This window comes from Tympanuchus pallidicinctus, unplaced genomic scaffold (assembly GCF_026119805.1).
Source record: "Tympanuchus pallidicinctus isolate F22 unplaced genomic scaffold, pur_lepc_1.0 scaffold12, whole genome shotgun sequence".
Taxonomy (NCBI): Eukaryota; Metazoa; Chordata; class Aves; order Galliformes; family Phasianidae; genus Tympanuchus; species Tympanuchus pallidicinctus.
In genome coordinates, this window is record NW_026294637.1 from 9,110,901 (window position 1) to 9,126,708 (window position 15,808).

Genomic DNA, 15,808 nt, shown 5'->3' on the forward strand with positions numbered 1-15,808 from the left:
GTGACAGGGAGCCCTGCTGTTCCTGGGGGGGCAGCTCGGTGCTGGGGCTGTGGGGCTGCAGCTGTAGTCTGTGCCCCCCGGGCTGAGCCCCTCTGCTCCTGAGCCGGCATGAGCAATGGGAGGACTGCTGAAGGCAGGCTGAGAGCAGGCTGGGAGCACTACCTGAGAGGTCAGCAATTACTCAGCATTGCCGAGAGCAGCGTATTCAATCTGCTTATGCATCCTAGCCTGCACGCCACAATGTAGGCAGGCAGATTTCTTGCTTCCATGCTGGTAGCCCCTAGCAACACCATTTCATAAAGCCCTGCCCTGGGTTGAGAGGTCCAGGCTGCATTTTCTGTGCAGCATTCCTGACCCTAGAAGCCTGGCATCTGTTTACCGAATGAAAAAGCACAGTTACATCTTTAAAGCTCTGCTGCTTGGTTGGCAAGCAAACGTTGGGGAGTGCAGCTCTGCTGAGGCTGTGCAAAAAGAAAGCGATTGTGATTCATTAAGCAGATGACAGCAATGGGAGGAAAGAGGATAAAACTTGAAATCTGAAACCACCTGCGTTAATTTTAGCCATAATGGAAGCGGCTGTCCATGATGTTGCTGCACTATCAGATTTGCACGCCATGCGCTGCTCTCCCCACACCAGTGGCAGTGAGCTGCAGCCCGCTGCTCTGCTCTTTGGATGCGGGTTATAGAATCTGTTTGCTTCCTTCCAGCAGCAAAATGCAGCAGCAGCCTGGTAGCCTGATGGTGGAGTCATTAGGGAGGTTTCTGTGACTACAGCGCTGTGCCCCAGCACGGGTGCACTCATCTCTTTTGTTCCCGGTTCCAAGCAGCGATGCCTCCCTCACCCGTGCGCTCACACACCCGCGCTCTTTCTCTCTCCCTCCCTCCCTCCCTCTCTGCCTTTGATCTTGCTGATATGGGGAAAAATATCAGCTCCAAATCTTCAGCATATTTAACCAAAGCATCTGGTAGGATGGGAATAATTTGTGACCGAGTGCAGCAGCAGGGGGCTGCAGTACGGTTGCTTGTACTGCTTGCTTTCCATTACGACAAAACGGCAGCAATCACCAAGGAGTGCTGGGGCTGTTCTGCAGCTAAATAAGCACTCAGAGCCTTGCCATTCACAGGGGGCTGAGGTGGGGTGCTGGGAACAGAGAAAGCTTGCATCTCCTGCTCCCTCATTTACAGTTGGTGGAAGAGGTCTTCCTGAATGACAGCGAAAGTCTCATCCTTCCCTAGATTCCCTGGAGTTTTTGTCACAGATGTAAATGGCTGTAAGACGTTGCCACTGCTTCATATTTGGCCCTATTATAGTGCAGGAGAGAGAAGCCTGAGAGATGGGAGGCTCAAGGCAAAACCAGCAAAGGCATGAGAAATCCTGACCTCAGCTGCACGGTCAAACATTTAAGCAAGAGCATTAGCAGCCTGTCCTTGAGCTGTTTACTGCAGATTAATGCTGCGTGTGTATGTGCATGAAAACTTCCACAAGCTGTGAAAAGTTTCTTACTGCTCCCTGCAGTGATACCCAGCCAGAAGGGCACTAAAGGACTGTGGGAACAAAGGACTATGCTGTGGCATGGGGAGCAGGTGAGAGGTGTGTGACAGATGTGTGTGCATCCCTTACCCTGTCTGGTGCTGCTCCTTGGCCAGCAGTGTGAGTTGCTGGGAATATGACAAGGGGCTTAACTGCCCTGGGACGCTGCTTATGAGAAGATCCTTACTGCCTTGTAGTGCAGCACGATGTGTGATGTAAGATCTCTGTTCCTTTCTGGTCAGCATTCCCTGCTAAGCATGTCTTCATTCCTCCGCATTACTGATCATTTACAGCTGCTAGCTTTATTTCCTGAGAAAGCCTTAAAGGGCTGAGGCAACTGGACTGTGCTGTTCTGCAGTGCAGCCAGAGCTGGCTCCACATTTCAGGCAACTGAAGAGATCTCCTGTCTTGTTCCAGCAGACGTTGTGTGTCTCAGTCACAGGAGCCCACATTTTTCTGGGCTCTTGTCTGTCTCTGGACATCGTCCTTGTCACCACGCAGAGGAGGCTGGCTGTGGTGCTCAGGCAGTCAAGGTGTATTAGCCCAGAGCTTGGTAAACTGCCAGCACAGCCTTTGTTGCTCCAAAGCGTAGCATTGAGCAGCACATGATGTGTTGTGGAGGGAGATGTATTATCTCCCTGCCTTGCTGTCAGTTTGTAAAGTGAGTTACAGTGTTTCCCCCTTCATACTTTCTCTCGCTGTTACAGTCTAATAACTGTATTTAAGTCATGAATTATTGAACTAATAATCACATTATGGGCACTTACTTAAAAACAAATAGTGAATGTCAGAAAATAATGAGTTCTGGAGAAATATCTGGCAATCTTTTTCCTGTATATTGCTGGTGATGAAGAGGCCCTCCAACAGCCTGTTGTGTTGTTTGTGTGCTTTCTTGCATGCAGCTGAATGAGAACTGAATGGGAGCCTCCACCTTCCAGCAGCGTGTATCTTCCCTTTGTGTGCATATGAGTAGCGCATTCTCCTTTTATTTATCAATTCATCAGCTGTGTTAAATAAGAGAAGGGTGCCAGCACAGTGCTGCAGCCTGCATTGCTATGCCCCTGGCTGCAGGGCATGGTCTGGAGGTCTCATCCATTCTCTAATTTAGGCATAATTTCACTTAGGCCTAGAAGACGAGCACCCAATCCTTTCGCAGAGAGGAGCCCTGTGATGTTCCAAACAAGGCTCTGGTTTCTCTGTCCCCCGTGGTGTCCTTTCAGCAAGACTAAAAGGACTTGAATTAGTGTCAGCGCTCAGAGAGTTGCACAGCCAGCAGATGCTTTACAGTGAAGGAGAACATCCTTTGAAAACAATCTGGTGTTTATTAATCAACAAGAATTCAGTGTTTGGGGTCCTTCAGCTGGAATAAAGAAGAGAAGCACATGTGGGCCTGGCCTCCTGAGTGAAAACAGGCAGGTTGCTTCTCTTGGCTGCACTGAAGAGCAGATTTCTTATGGCAGTGGTATGTCAGCACCTTGCTTTCAGTTCCAGTGACATTTGGCAGGATTCTGTATGCTTAAGTTCAGATTGAATTGTTTAAAATGCAGGCAGCAAGCCACTCACCTGCTCTGCAGTGTTGCCCTATAGATTTTTAGATTCTTTGGGCTCTCACTTCTTAGCCAGAGTTCTCTGGGTACTTCATTTTAGATGCTCACATATGCCCAGAAGCATCATTTCTGGTAGGACAGGCACTTGGAGTCATCAAGGTTGGAAAAAATCTCACAAATTATCGAATCACAGAATCATTAAGGTTGGAAAGTCTACTAAGATCATCGAGCCCAACAATCAACCCATCGCCACCCCGCGCACTGTTGAGCCCTGTGTTATGTGAAGCTGCACTTTGTTTCTGGTTTGTACGGATAGGCACCTGGACTCTGCTATTCTGTTGCAGGAGACTGTAAACTTTGAACTGGACCAGATGGAGGGGCAGGGGAATGGCCAAAAGCAGGCATTAGGGCTCCAGGGAAAGGAGAGTGCAGGAGCCTCTTCCCTGATGTGCGTTGTGTTCCACTCTGAGTGCCACCATCACCACCAGTGTGAGGTGGGCTGCTGTTGCTGCTCCAGTGTCTCAGAGATGCCATTTGTTCCCCACTTGCTGTAGGAGTTATTTAGGTAACCCTGTGAGACAGACAAATTACCCTCCAGGCTTTTAGAAGGCAGTATCCAAGTTTAACAGTTAAATTAAGCAGACCAGATTTTATCACCTTCATGTATTGCAATGCTTATGAAATCATCAAAACTTTGCTCGTTGGTCTTCTGGTGTCTCTCCAAAGTGTTTCTGTCACAGCTGGGCAGGGGCTCTGCCACAGGGCCGCACCGTTTGTAGTAATGCTGTGTCCTTTTCTGTCTCACAGATTGATGAACTCCCTGAAGGAGCTGTGAAGCCTCCAGCAAATAAATACCCCATCTTTTTTTTTGGGACTCATGAAACGTAAGTGAACAAGCAAGGTGTTTTCCATTGAGAATCTCATCTGCTTCAGCTGAAGTTGCCTCCACTGGTTTTATTGGAACAAATCCTAACTAAAGCCATTGGGAGACTAGAGACAGGTCATATGAGCCTAGCTTGTTTGTGTTAACTTACCAGAATGAAACCTGAAGGTAGGTGTACATGATAGCAGAGATCAGGCTGTTGTATTCAGACACGTTTGGGCTCCTGCCCTGGATGAGAACTCAGTAAAATGAAAGGAAGCAGACCCCAGAGTCTCACGCAATCCTCATATAGCTTTGAAATATATGCATTCCTTTGAGATTTGTGCTGGGGATATTGTGGGATGGAGCTCTCACAAGGGCTGGAAGAACAGAGCTGGCCGACCTCGCAGGAGAGAAAGGGATCAGAACAGAGAGGGGAAGTCAGGTCTCATAGTAATTGCTACAAATACAGAGTTTCGCCTTGTCAGCCTCTAGTCTATTTTAAACTGCAGTTTAAAAAGTATCTGAGCTAGTTTTTAAAAAATCACCATTTCCATTTGGCATGTAATATTTACATTCTAAAGCTCTCCTACTTGCAAAGAACATGCTTTTTTGGAAATGTTTAAGAAAAGAGACATGAAAAAATGAAATTCTGATCACATTTTAAATTCAGTTATAGAGGTTTGAAGTTATAGTCAATGTTTTTGTTTTCTTCTGAGTTTTACAGATACTCCATAGCATAACAAGGTCCCCAGCTCATGCATCATGTTTCATTTTTAAGACCCTTAAGGATAATTTCTGCATAATCAAAATCAAAATAGCTTCTAGTTAAAATATTTCCTGCTGCTGCTGTAATGAAATAATCTGATGTTTTTATATGTTGTAAAGTACTACTGCTATCATGAGGTTATCTAAGAAGATAAACAATAAATAAACTTTTGATGCTTTGAAATCAGAAATCAAAATGAAATCTTAAACTTTTTTCCTCAAAATGGTTCTCAAGAAAAAAATCCGACTGCTGTTATTGGGAATGAATGAGCCCCAAATTGCTCATCGCTTTTGTTTTGTACTTCAGTAGTCTGTGATCTTACTGCAGCACCTGAAAGCGGGAAGCATTTTGTAGTTATTACCCTGGTAATCGAGGAAGCCTTACTGTCAATAATGAACTGTAGAATGCAGCTCATGAGTTTTATAACTGAGCAGTAGAAACTGTTACACACTCCCATGGCAATGAATGCATTTCAAAGCCGTGGACAAATTTTCAGTGTTCACTATACAGGGAATCACACATAAGACTGCATAAATATTTCCAGACGTTAGTGCTGAGAGAAATTGAGGAAAGTTATGGAAAGTTTCCTAAGGTTTCTCTTTGTTACTTGTGTTAGAAGTGCTTGTTCTTGTTGATGTCGGGCAGATCGCTGCGGCTCAGAAGCCCACCTGCACGAATGGGCAGCTTCTGCACCCAGCATGTCAGGAGAATAACTGAGTTGTGAGGGTGGGCTCCCAGACCCTGCACTCAGAGAGCACAGAGTGAGCTGCAATTGCTGAGATGGTCAGGAAAGTAGGACAGTGATTATAGTGTAGGACAGTGAAACTTCTTCAGCTCTGATCCTTGGTGACGTGGAACCTTCCGTGTGGGAATGAAGCATTGTGTTATGATTTCAACTTCACATTTTTAATGCAACTTGTGGTTAGGGGCCTGCTTTGCAGGGGGCTGGACTCGGTGATCTCTAGAGGTCCCTTCCAGCCCCTCCAGTTCTGTGATCAGCTCTCCTTGTACTGCAATACAGAGCGCAGGAAGCACCAGATACAGAGAGTCAGTGGAAAGAAAGTGGTGCTTTCTTCAGTTTTATACAAGAACTTAGAATTGTGCTGTAAATTAAGCAAAGTAGGATAAATGACCATTCTCTTTGGTTTTTACATGCATTGTGGTATCTGTACCTAAGATTAGTTGGTACAGCATGTAGCTGACATGGAGCAGCAGGGCACAAACTCTTCCTTTGCTTTGCTGTCTGAAAAACAATTTGGCCACAAGCACCCTGTGTGTCTCATTGTTTCCTTGTATTACTCATCTGCCTATACTCGCCCATTGTTTCTTCTTATACAAAATTATAAGATTTTTGGGAAAGAGAACATTTTTATTGTGCTTGCACAGAACCCAGCACGTGGGGGCTCATTCCATGGAAGAAGCTGGTAGTGTTGATGATGATAAATTCCCCTGCTTTTTCTGTCCAGTAGTACGGGGGGCATGGTTTTGCCCCTGAGTTCTAGGCATTCCTTAAATGCTTTCTCTTTTCCTACGATATTATTTTTAGGCCTTTCTGGAATTGTAACACATAGGATTGGAGGTTTGCTCCCTTGCTATTGCAGGCAATTACGTCATGTAATCCCTTTCATAAACTGTTTGAGTGCCAGTTCCCAGCAGCAGCTAATATAATAAATGAGACTCAGTTTAGTTGTTTCTAGAGAGACACAGCATGATTTTGCAACATCAAACATGGGGATGGTGAGCCAGTCCATGAAATCAGACTCACAGCAGTAACCTAAAGCCAGTGGGTAGGCGAATGAAGAAATAAAATGAAAAACAAAAAATGAGAATGAGTAGAAGAATAAGAAAAACGTTCACTCTGTTAATGTTTTTAATTGGAACAGGAGGAGTCTGAGTCCTTTTTTGTGTCTTACCTTTGTTAAAATGCAGTGCGTTCCTGGGGCCCAAAGACCTTTTCCCATATAAAGAATACAAAGATAAGTTTGGGAAGTCGAACAAACGAAAAGGATTTAATGAAGGCCTGTGGGAAATAGAAAACAACCCTGGAGTAAAGTTTACTGGATATCAGGTAAATGAGTTTCACTTCTATTTCTCCTTATCTTTCTTGTTTTCTTCTTTGAAGACTTCTTATCTATGTAAGCGTTGCATGAGTGATGATGGAATGGCCTGGTTTTGCTGCAGCTAAAAAGTTTCACAGCTGGTGATTGGAGTAACAGAAAATAGAAAGACAACTGCAGTCCTGCACTCTGTGACAAACTGAGCTTCAATCGTGCTGCAGAGCCCTTTGCTTCCTCTGATATTCTGGGGTAGTGAAGGGGAAGATTCTGCAGCACATTTAGCTGCATTAAAAATGGAAGGTTTCATTTACTCCCCAAAACCACAACTTCTTTCTGTTGTTTATTTTTATATCAAGTTTAGTGCATTTTACCCAGACCTCGAGGTCGTGGCACTTTTGATCTTTACATTGGTCACATACAGCACATAGGATACCCCTGTCTGTGTTGTGAGGGGTGAGAAGGCAGTTTGGGGCTGCTGTTCCCAGACTGTAGCTGCTGTGCAACAGCTCTCCCTGTTGGAGGTCAGGAGGAAAAAGTCAGCACAGCTGGGGGGAGAGGGAGAAGAGCAGTCAGTGGGCTGTATGAAGCCAGAGAACTTTTCTCATTAAAAAATGGGGTCCTTTGAAGGTAGAAATCACCTCCAGAAGATAGCAAACGCCTATTACAGTATTAGCAGAAACCCTTACAAACCAGAGATACAGACCACCTGCAGACAAGCTGCTGCCCCTCTCTGTTCCTGTTTTATATTTTCAGCTCTGCAGATGTTTTGCATACACTTGGGGATTTAAAAAAAATATAGTGAATAGGCTGTGGGAGATGGGCTGTCAAAGAGCTCTCAGCCTTCTGGTCAGTGTTTGCTTTTTCCTAATACTTTTTCTTGCCCTTTGGGGAGCCCGTAACAGCCATCTTTTCTCCAGAATAAGTCTCCCCTGTTCAGCCAAAAGGCCACAGGTTTCCATAACTTTGCCCAAAGTAGAACTCACCAGGTCTTTCCACAGCCCTGAATTCTGCAGCCCATGCACTTTTGTTATCAGATCAGTTTCTGTGTAAATCCTTCAGAATGTGCTATCCCAGGATCTGTATCTAATAACCATTTTCAAGTGGTGGCTGAGAAAACTGCCTTTACAGTCCTTTCTCTTGGTAATTGCAAGAATATCCTGAGCTCTTCCTGTCTAGAACGATTAAAGTGTGAGTTCTCTATTACTAGGGCTTTCTGTTCATTCAGAACAGCTGCACTACAGAATGTAGTGATATTTTTGTTATATTCGTATTGTTATTCTATCACTATTGTTACTTTAAAGGCAATTCAGCAACAGAGCTCATCAGAAACTGAGGGAGAAGGAGGAAATACAGCAGATGCCAGCAGTGAGGAGGAAGGTGATCGGGTAGAAGAGGATGGAAAAGGCAAAAGAAAGAATGAAAAAGCAGGCTCAAAACGAAAAAAATCCTACACTTCAAAGGTAATCTTCTGAGTTTTTCCATAGTTACCCATGTGTGTTTATAATCGAGACATCAGGCACCTTGTGGCGATCCGTCCTTTCTTCTTTAGCATTGTAACTCCGTTACCATAACCATGGCGTTCAACCAAGACAAGGGAAAGTGCTCTTGCTGTTTGAGACAGCCTTGGAGAGGCAGCAGTTGAAATTCTCTACCCTGTTCTTGTGCTTATGCTTTGAGAAGTTATATGGAAAGAGTTCAGAAAGGCTGGAAAGAAAATTCATTCAAAGTTAGCCAGAAATTCTCAGAGTTTTCAAGGAGTTGAGGAGTTAGATACGTTTAGAGTCCCCATAAGGAGCAATTGAAATGCTTAAGAGTTGTGCATCTTGCAGAATGTGAGCTGAGGTTTGATCCTTGTCTAGGAGAATTCAAGCTTACTTCTCCCATCTTGGAGATGTGTGACTGTCCCACATATTGTGGTAAAAGGCAGCGTAGGGTCAGGTGTGCTCAGCTTCTCCCATTGTAGCTGTCTGTAAAATTCTTCAGTACAGTAAACAACAGAATGGGAGTGAGGAAGAGCTGTTCAGGTTGCCCAGAGAGGTGGTGGGTGCTCTGTCCCTGGAGACACTGCAGGTCAGGCAGGACGGGGCTCTGAGCAGCTGGTCAGCTGTAGGTGTCCCTGTTCAGTGCGGGGAGTTGGACCAGATGGCCTTGAAGGGTCCCTTCCAACTCAAACCATCCTTTGATTCTGTGATTCTAAGAACTAATTCTGTAAGCAAGTAGGGTAATTAATTACTTTCATTTTAGTGCTTGCCCTACCCTGTGAATATCTAAGTAGCAGCATAGATGAGAAAGCTAAGGGTAGTGTGTCTCAGGGGGCCTTGTAATGGCTGGCCAATGTAATCACCTGCGCAGGTGACAACTGTAGGTTGAAATGCATTCTTCTCTTGACATCTGTGTGAAAGGGAGCAATGCTGTAGTCGCTTCTCCAGTTCTGTGCCCACCTCCATATCTGTCCTTTGCTTAAAAAACTGTTAGGTCTGGCAGTCACATTCATTCACATTCATGTTATTCTTCTGGACGTGAAAAATAATGGAAATGAAAAGAAGCAAGCAAACAATATGATACAGGTTTAATTTGGGGAGGAGCAGGGGCTTTTGTGGTTCATCTGCTGAACAAAGTCTTTTAAGTAATTTCACCCCCTTTGTATGTTTTACATTAGGAATTCAGGTCTGGTCTACCATCTTCTCTGCAGAAGATTCTGGGCAAACAGAGGATTAGGAAAATGGTGGCTTAATGCCACAGTTTATCCTTTTGTACTGTAGAATTGCATAACATAAAGGGAGTAGGAAAGATATATTGGTTCCACATGGCCTTAATGTTAATTTATTAAAGCTGACAGCACTAAAAAATATGGAAAGCAGTTCTGCTAATGTTATTCTCATTTTACATCTCTGTGTTTAATCAAAACTTTTGTCAAGCTGGCACCATCTGTTTCATTAACTAACAAAACCTACAGGTGACCCAACACTAATACCCATCTCCTATTACTGTGTCTGTCTTATAGTCAGCTGTGCTGCCAACCTGTGTTGAACACAGAATATCTTTTTGCTTCACTGATGTCAGTAACTCCAACTACTTTTCACCCCACGTATCCTCCCCAATATACACATGATCAGGCAGATCTGCATTGCAGATACATTATAAAAGTGTCTTTCTAAGGCTGAAGCTCAGTTTTTGCTTTATAACTTTGTTGTTGATCATTTTAGAAATCCTCCAAGCAGTCACGGAAATCTCCTGGAGATGAAGATGATAAGGACTGCAAAGAGGAAGAAAATAAGAGCAGCTCTGATGCTGGGGATGCAGGCAATGACACAAGAAACACTTCTTCAGATTTGCAGAAAACCAGTGAAGGGGTAATCTTTCATTAGTATAATTCTCTGTACATGTGATTTGCTCCCAGAAGGCTGTGAAGTTAGGGGTGAAAGGCACTGTGTCACAGTGATCTGTGCATACCACATGCAGATCCTTCTGCATTGCGTTTCAGCAGGTAGAATGTGTCTAGAACAGAAACATGGGGCTGGTCCCCCCAACCAATCCAAATTTTGCCCTAGTTAAATGATGGAATGAGAAAAGATGCTGTAAGCACTATTTTTATTCCAGCACTGGCATGGATGTCAGCTGAGAGTAACTCCTGAAAACCATGAGTTGCAATGATGCAAAGTTGATGCAAGAGCAGAATCAGACTGTTTGCACAATGCATTTTGCCTCACTGAAGAGCCTGCTTATCCTTTCACACCTGTTTAAAAGCTGTTCCATCCCACAGACTTCTTTAGAGTTCATGAGGATTCCTGTGCACCTTACAGTCTCTGCATATTGCAGATTTTAGAGCAGACCTTGCCTTGGGATATGGCCTTCCAAGGAGAAGGTGTGCGATGTATTGTATGCAATAGCATATATATTTAATTTTTAATGTGTGTATACATAAAATGTGTGCATACACATATATTTAATTTTATATAGTGTATATATCATTGTATGCAGTTTCAGACACCCTCCTTGTATGCTTATGTCAGTGGTGTGTTTGTGTCAGCGTTTTGTCACGACCACGGCAAAAGAGAGGAAAGCTGCAGTGCGGGGTACTGGCATGGGGATTGGTTAATCATCCCTTTAACAACCAGCACTATTTCTGTGCCTTTGGAGCAACACAAGCCTCTGTGCTCCAGCATTTACTGCTCCTCTCAGAACCAGTCTTGCATGGTTGGTTCCCCTGCCAAAGCTCTGATGCATGGCCAGCAGCCGAGCTGTGCTGTCATCAGAGCTGCTGAGTGACATGGATTCCAGGTCTGAGAGGGAACCTGACAGCACAGGCTCCCTTCTGACATTGCTGAGGTGCCTTAGCATCCAGCTGCATGCTCAGCTTCAGCCCAGAAAACGCAGCCTCTGGGGAGCTGCTGTCATCTCGTGCTTAAGACTCCTCCAAGAGCTTCCTGCCTCCGTGTCTCTCTGAGGTACAAAGCATCAGGCTTGTGGCTCTTTGCCTTGTGAAGACTTTGGTGTGTGGCTCCTGTGGTCAGGACTCTGCCATTCTCCCAGTACAAGGAGGTGCCAGCCCAGCACCTCCCTCGAACCATCCGGGGGCTGCAGTGCATGGCTGTGTTCTGGCCGGCGAACACTGAGCGCCTTCCTGTCCTCAAAGAGGTGTTTGTGTGGAAAAAAATGACTGCAGTGGCTGTCTGAGCTGGCAAGAGGCTTAAGAAGGTTTGCTTTGTTTCCCAGGTTTGTAGCAGTGTCAGGGGATGGCTGTGAACTTCAGGCAAGCTCTCCGTGTAAGAACCAAATGTTTCCTGAGTTAGCTCAGCCACGGATTCAGTGACAAAAGTCCCCAAATCCAATCCCTGCTATTCTGTGTCAATAGCAGCACGAGCCGCCCGGCTCATCCACCATCAGATGGCGCCAAGAGAACAGGCAGAAGTCTTGTGGAAAGAATCGGTGAGGCAGAGGAAAGAAAAGGTTTCCCAAGGAGGCTGTGGATGCCCCATCCCTGGAGGCATTCGAGGCCAGGCTGGATGTGGCTCTGGGCAGCCTGCTCTGGTGGTTGGCGACCCTGCACGTAGCAGGGGGTTGGAACTAGATGATCTTTGAGGTCCTTTCCAACCCAGGCATTCTGTGATTCTAGGAAAAGGATGAGTTTGGGGCGTCTCGAGCAGAGAGCTGCATTACCCTGTGCTGGTTACCCATGGGGCTGGCGGGCTGGGAGGTGCTGCACAGCTGTGGGGACGCGGAGCCCCGGCCGTCCCACGGTGTGCCCACACAGGGGCTGAGCGGTGTGAGCAGATCTGGTCTTCCTAACGTGAGGGAGCAGTCGTGTTTGGCAAAGCCTGGCCCTCCAGCTGCGGGCTGTCCCTCTCTCGGGGTCAGAGGAGCTGTGTCTCAGGCACCCCTGTACCCTCCGCATCCTGGGGATGCTCCTGAAAAATTATCTGGAGCCGAGCCGTGGCCGCAGCGCCTTCCCCTGCACTTTGTTAATGAAATGCCTGGCCTCCAGGGGGCAGAGGAAAGCTCAGAAATGGCCTTCCTAAAGACTCAAAGCTCAGAGCAAATAAAAGTATTTCCAGCACTATGATGACTTTTTTTCAGCCAATTTCATACCTTCCAAGGGCTCAGCTCGAGATGTTTTTTTATCCCTGGGATTGACAAAGCTGCTTTCTTTCCTTATCTCGTCTTTTCTTTTAGCTTCTCTCTCATCCTTGAGATCTACAGACAGTCCTCGTGCCCCGCTGTAATTGCACTCACCACCACCACCTGCAGCTCAGGCTCTTGCTCTCACTGTGCTGTGTGTCCTATTCCCTCAGTGGAAAGATATAAGGTTTTACTGTCTACTATTAGTGAACTAATCTACCTGAATAACATTCCTGAAGTAAGGCAGCCCACCCCAGAGCTTGCTCAGTCCCCCGTGACAATTCTCTGCTGTTAAATACTGAATGGTGGTGGCTTTTCCAAAACACCCCATAAACAGAATATTCCCATGGAAAGGGATCCATGGCTCTGTATGCCTTTCTTTATAGGGTGCAGCGTTAGCTCACAAATCAGTGAGTTCATGGCAACATACTTGCATTCTGCAGGTAAATCTCTTGCAACCTGTGTGTTTGGTTCTTGGCTGGCTGATGTTAGAGCTGATCTCCTCAATCGCTGTTACTTTCACTGCTCTGGATGCCCATATAATCAGCCTGACTCCTGACCGTAGTCTCTAAGCTATAAGGAAGTATTGACTGTTAAGCTCAGCACATTGGGGTTGTTTTTTCTTGAGGCATTTACTGTTTTATTTGCTAGTCCAGATACTGTCTTGATAAGTGAGAGTTGTGTTGGTGGCTGCCTGTGTAAGGATGCCCATGGATGCTTTTCAGGAGGTGAATTATTTTACTGTCTTTGAAAGGCTAGATTTGTTGGAAATTCAATATGCGTGTTGTTAGGTTTGGGTTTTTGCTCCTGCTGCAGCCAGAATACTGAAGTGAGATAAAGGACTCTGATCTTTTTACTCACACTGACAATCAGTTGCTAACATGGGAGGTGGTGGATCTATTTGTGGAGGCAACTGCTTGCCAACATAAATAAGGGGATCAAAATCTGCTCCAAAATTACTGCCATCTGATACTATTGCAATCGGGAGAACATATTTAAAACAGCCTGTGTCCAAGGCACGTTTTTCTGCTGTGATGTTCTTGTGGGGTAGCAACAATTCTGCTTACAGTTTTAAAAGAAAAGCGTTATGGCCATGCTGGCCTGGCAAACCCAGGTTCACCGTGGCTTTCTGATGTGATTTTGAGCAGTTTGCTTTGGCTCTTCCTTTTTTTTACTTCCCAAGAAAAACGTGGACCAGACTGCACAGCAGCTTTGGGGTTTTATCAGCATTAAACACATAGCATTTAGGGCTCTATTCAGTGTAAAAGCATTATGTGGGCATTCTGCCAGAGAACTCAAATGGAATGTGCACTCCTTTCAAGTAAGTTAAAATCTACCCCTCCAAAAAAGACAACTTTGGTAAAAATGCAGAGTAAAAATTTCTGTGCAAAATGACATGGAGGCAGGCAGTGAGCTGCTGTGTGAAGGTGAGCAATGGCTGCTGCCTTCATACAGCTCTGGACAGCAGCACTGCTCAGCGAGGCAATGGAAGGTAACGCAGGAGGAGCATGAATGGCTGAATGCAAGCTGAGGTTCGAGCAGCTGGCATAGACGAAATAGACTGTCTGTGTCTCTGTCTGCACTGAATCTCGTAATCGTTTTGACCTCAAACCAGCATGGAATAACAACGATCATGAAGAGCAAGAAAATAATTTTCCTTCTGCCCATCCAAGGAGAGAACAGGAGAGCTGAGTCGCCACGTAATGCTAAAGAAGGAATTTTCAGAACAAAAAGTAAATTTGGGGGCTTATTTCTGTTCTCTGCTGTCTTTATGCTCAGTCCTTCTGTTAGAGCACCAGGTTCAATTTTATTGATGCCTGAAGCCTCTTGCTTGCATCATCCACATTGTGTGCTGTTTTTTCTGCATGCAGCAGCACAGACAAGTGCAGCACATTTTGCACTGTGCCTTACAGGGAAGCTGAGCGGTGTGTTCAAAGATGATGTGAGGGGATTTGTTTCTGAAGAGAAATGAAACCATGGAGACCATGGAAACTGCGCGGCTGTGCCACATCCTCCTTCAGCCACATCCTTGTTCAGCAGATGACATGGGAGCCCGGCAGTCACACTGCCCTGCTGAATGAAGGAGCCAGGAGAGATCCAGGTGCTCCTGTACAGCCGCACATCCCGTGGGCTGCATGCATGTGGGGAGGAGCGCTGCTGGCTCCTGGGAAAGCAGGCAGTGTGCATGGGGCACACTGTGTGTGTCGTGGTGGAAGAAGATGCTGCGAACTGCTGAAGTCCTAGAGCGTGGTTCATGCACCTGGTTCTTTGTTCTCCCTGCTGTGCTGCACCATGGCCCAGCAGACACATCTGTGGGTAATGGAACTGTTAATGTTCGCAGCACACCACGGGAGCAGGGTGCTACCCAACCTGCTGGCATTAACCCAGTGCTGCATAGTTGTTAATAAGTGCAAAGCTTTAGTGCTGCAAAAGGACAGCTTTCCTTGCTGGATCTGGCAGCAGTGCTGCAGGGACCAACTGCTTCAGCAACCATTCAGCCTTACCAGGACTGGCTAGCAGCTGTCACTACGAACTTTGCTTGAAGGTGCTGATTGACTAATCGTTTGGCATTGCCCTATTGGGTATCTGCACCACCTTCTGAAGGGAAGAGAAATGGCAGTGAAACCCTCCAAGCCATGTCTCCAAAGCATCTGTAAGCACAATCTCATTGAATCTTAGAGAGCAGCGAAGTCCTGGACCCTTGGTGCTTGGGATGAGCTACGTCACTATGCTTCTCCAGGGTAGGCGGGGCTCAGGCTGCTGCCTGTGAGCCATCATTTGTGTGCAAGCATTTTGGAGTAACCCCTTCTCATGTGCCACTAGTCAGGTAGACCAGGACTCACAGGTGGAAAGTGCATTACTTACTGCTTGAGCTGCAGTAGTTTGCAAACTCTTTGTTGTTAGGACAGAAGAACCACAGTGAACTAACAGACCCCACAGTTCAGAGGAGCAGCCACCAGACTGGGATCCCAGTGGGCACTGGAATGCTCTTATCCTCTAGAGCAGAAAAGTGTATTCTTTTCTAGCCATGGCATCACGCACAGCAAGTATGATGGGCCAGAATGGGAGAGAGCTTGGGCAGCAAAATGTTTGCGCAGAATTGTTAAAATATCTTATATTCTCTTACAGATCCTCTGTAAAATGAAATTTCTGCCATCCCCAGTGGATTTAACCTGTCACCAAAACTCCATAATTTCTTGAGATGATTGTTTTCTTGGCCAAATACATTATCAGTGCCTTCATATTGCTTGCACGTTGTGTTTTTTTCTGTCAGGGTGTGGGTGGACAAGCATTAATGTCCTGAATTCTTTACAAGAAGGAAGGGTAAGGTAGCCAAGTAGCACTGCCTGTCTTCATGCTGTTGGATAAAAGTAGTGTGTCCCTGTGTCTGCAAGGGAGTTTAGCTCTCTCTCTTTAATGTCA

At 45.8% G+C, this 15,808-nt stretch overlaps 1 protein-coding gene across 1 annotated transcript in view; it reads left to right on the plus strand.

Moving 5' to 3' along the window:
* The window catches only part of HDGFL3 (HDGF like 3), a 35,108-nt gene that overhangs the window by 17,264 nt on the left and 2,036 nt on the right, over positions 1-15,808 (plus strand). Inside the window, exons 2-5 of the mRNA XM_052671634.1 lie at positions 3,886-3,962; positions 6,639-6,777; positions 8,068-8,226; positions 9,973-10,119. Coding sequence (XP_052527594.1) covers positions 3,886-3,962; positions 6,639-6,777; positions 8,068-8,226; positions 9,973-10,119 — 522 coding nt within the window. The remainder of the gene's footprint in view (positions 1-3,885; positions 3,963-6,638; positions 6,778-8,067; positions 8,227-9,972; positions 10,120-15,808) is intronic.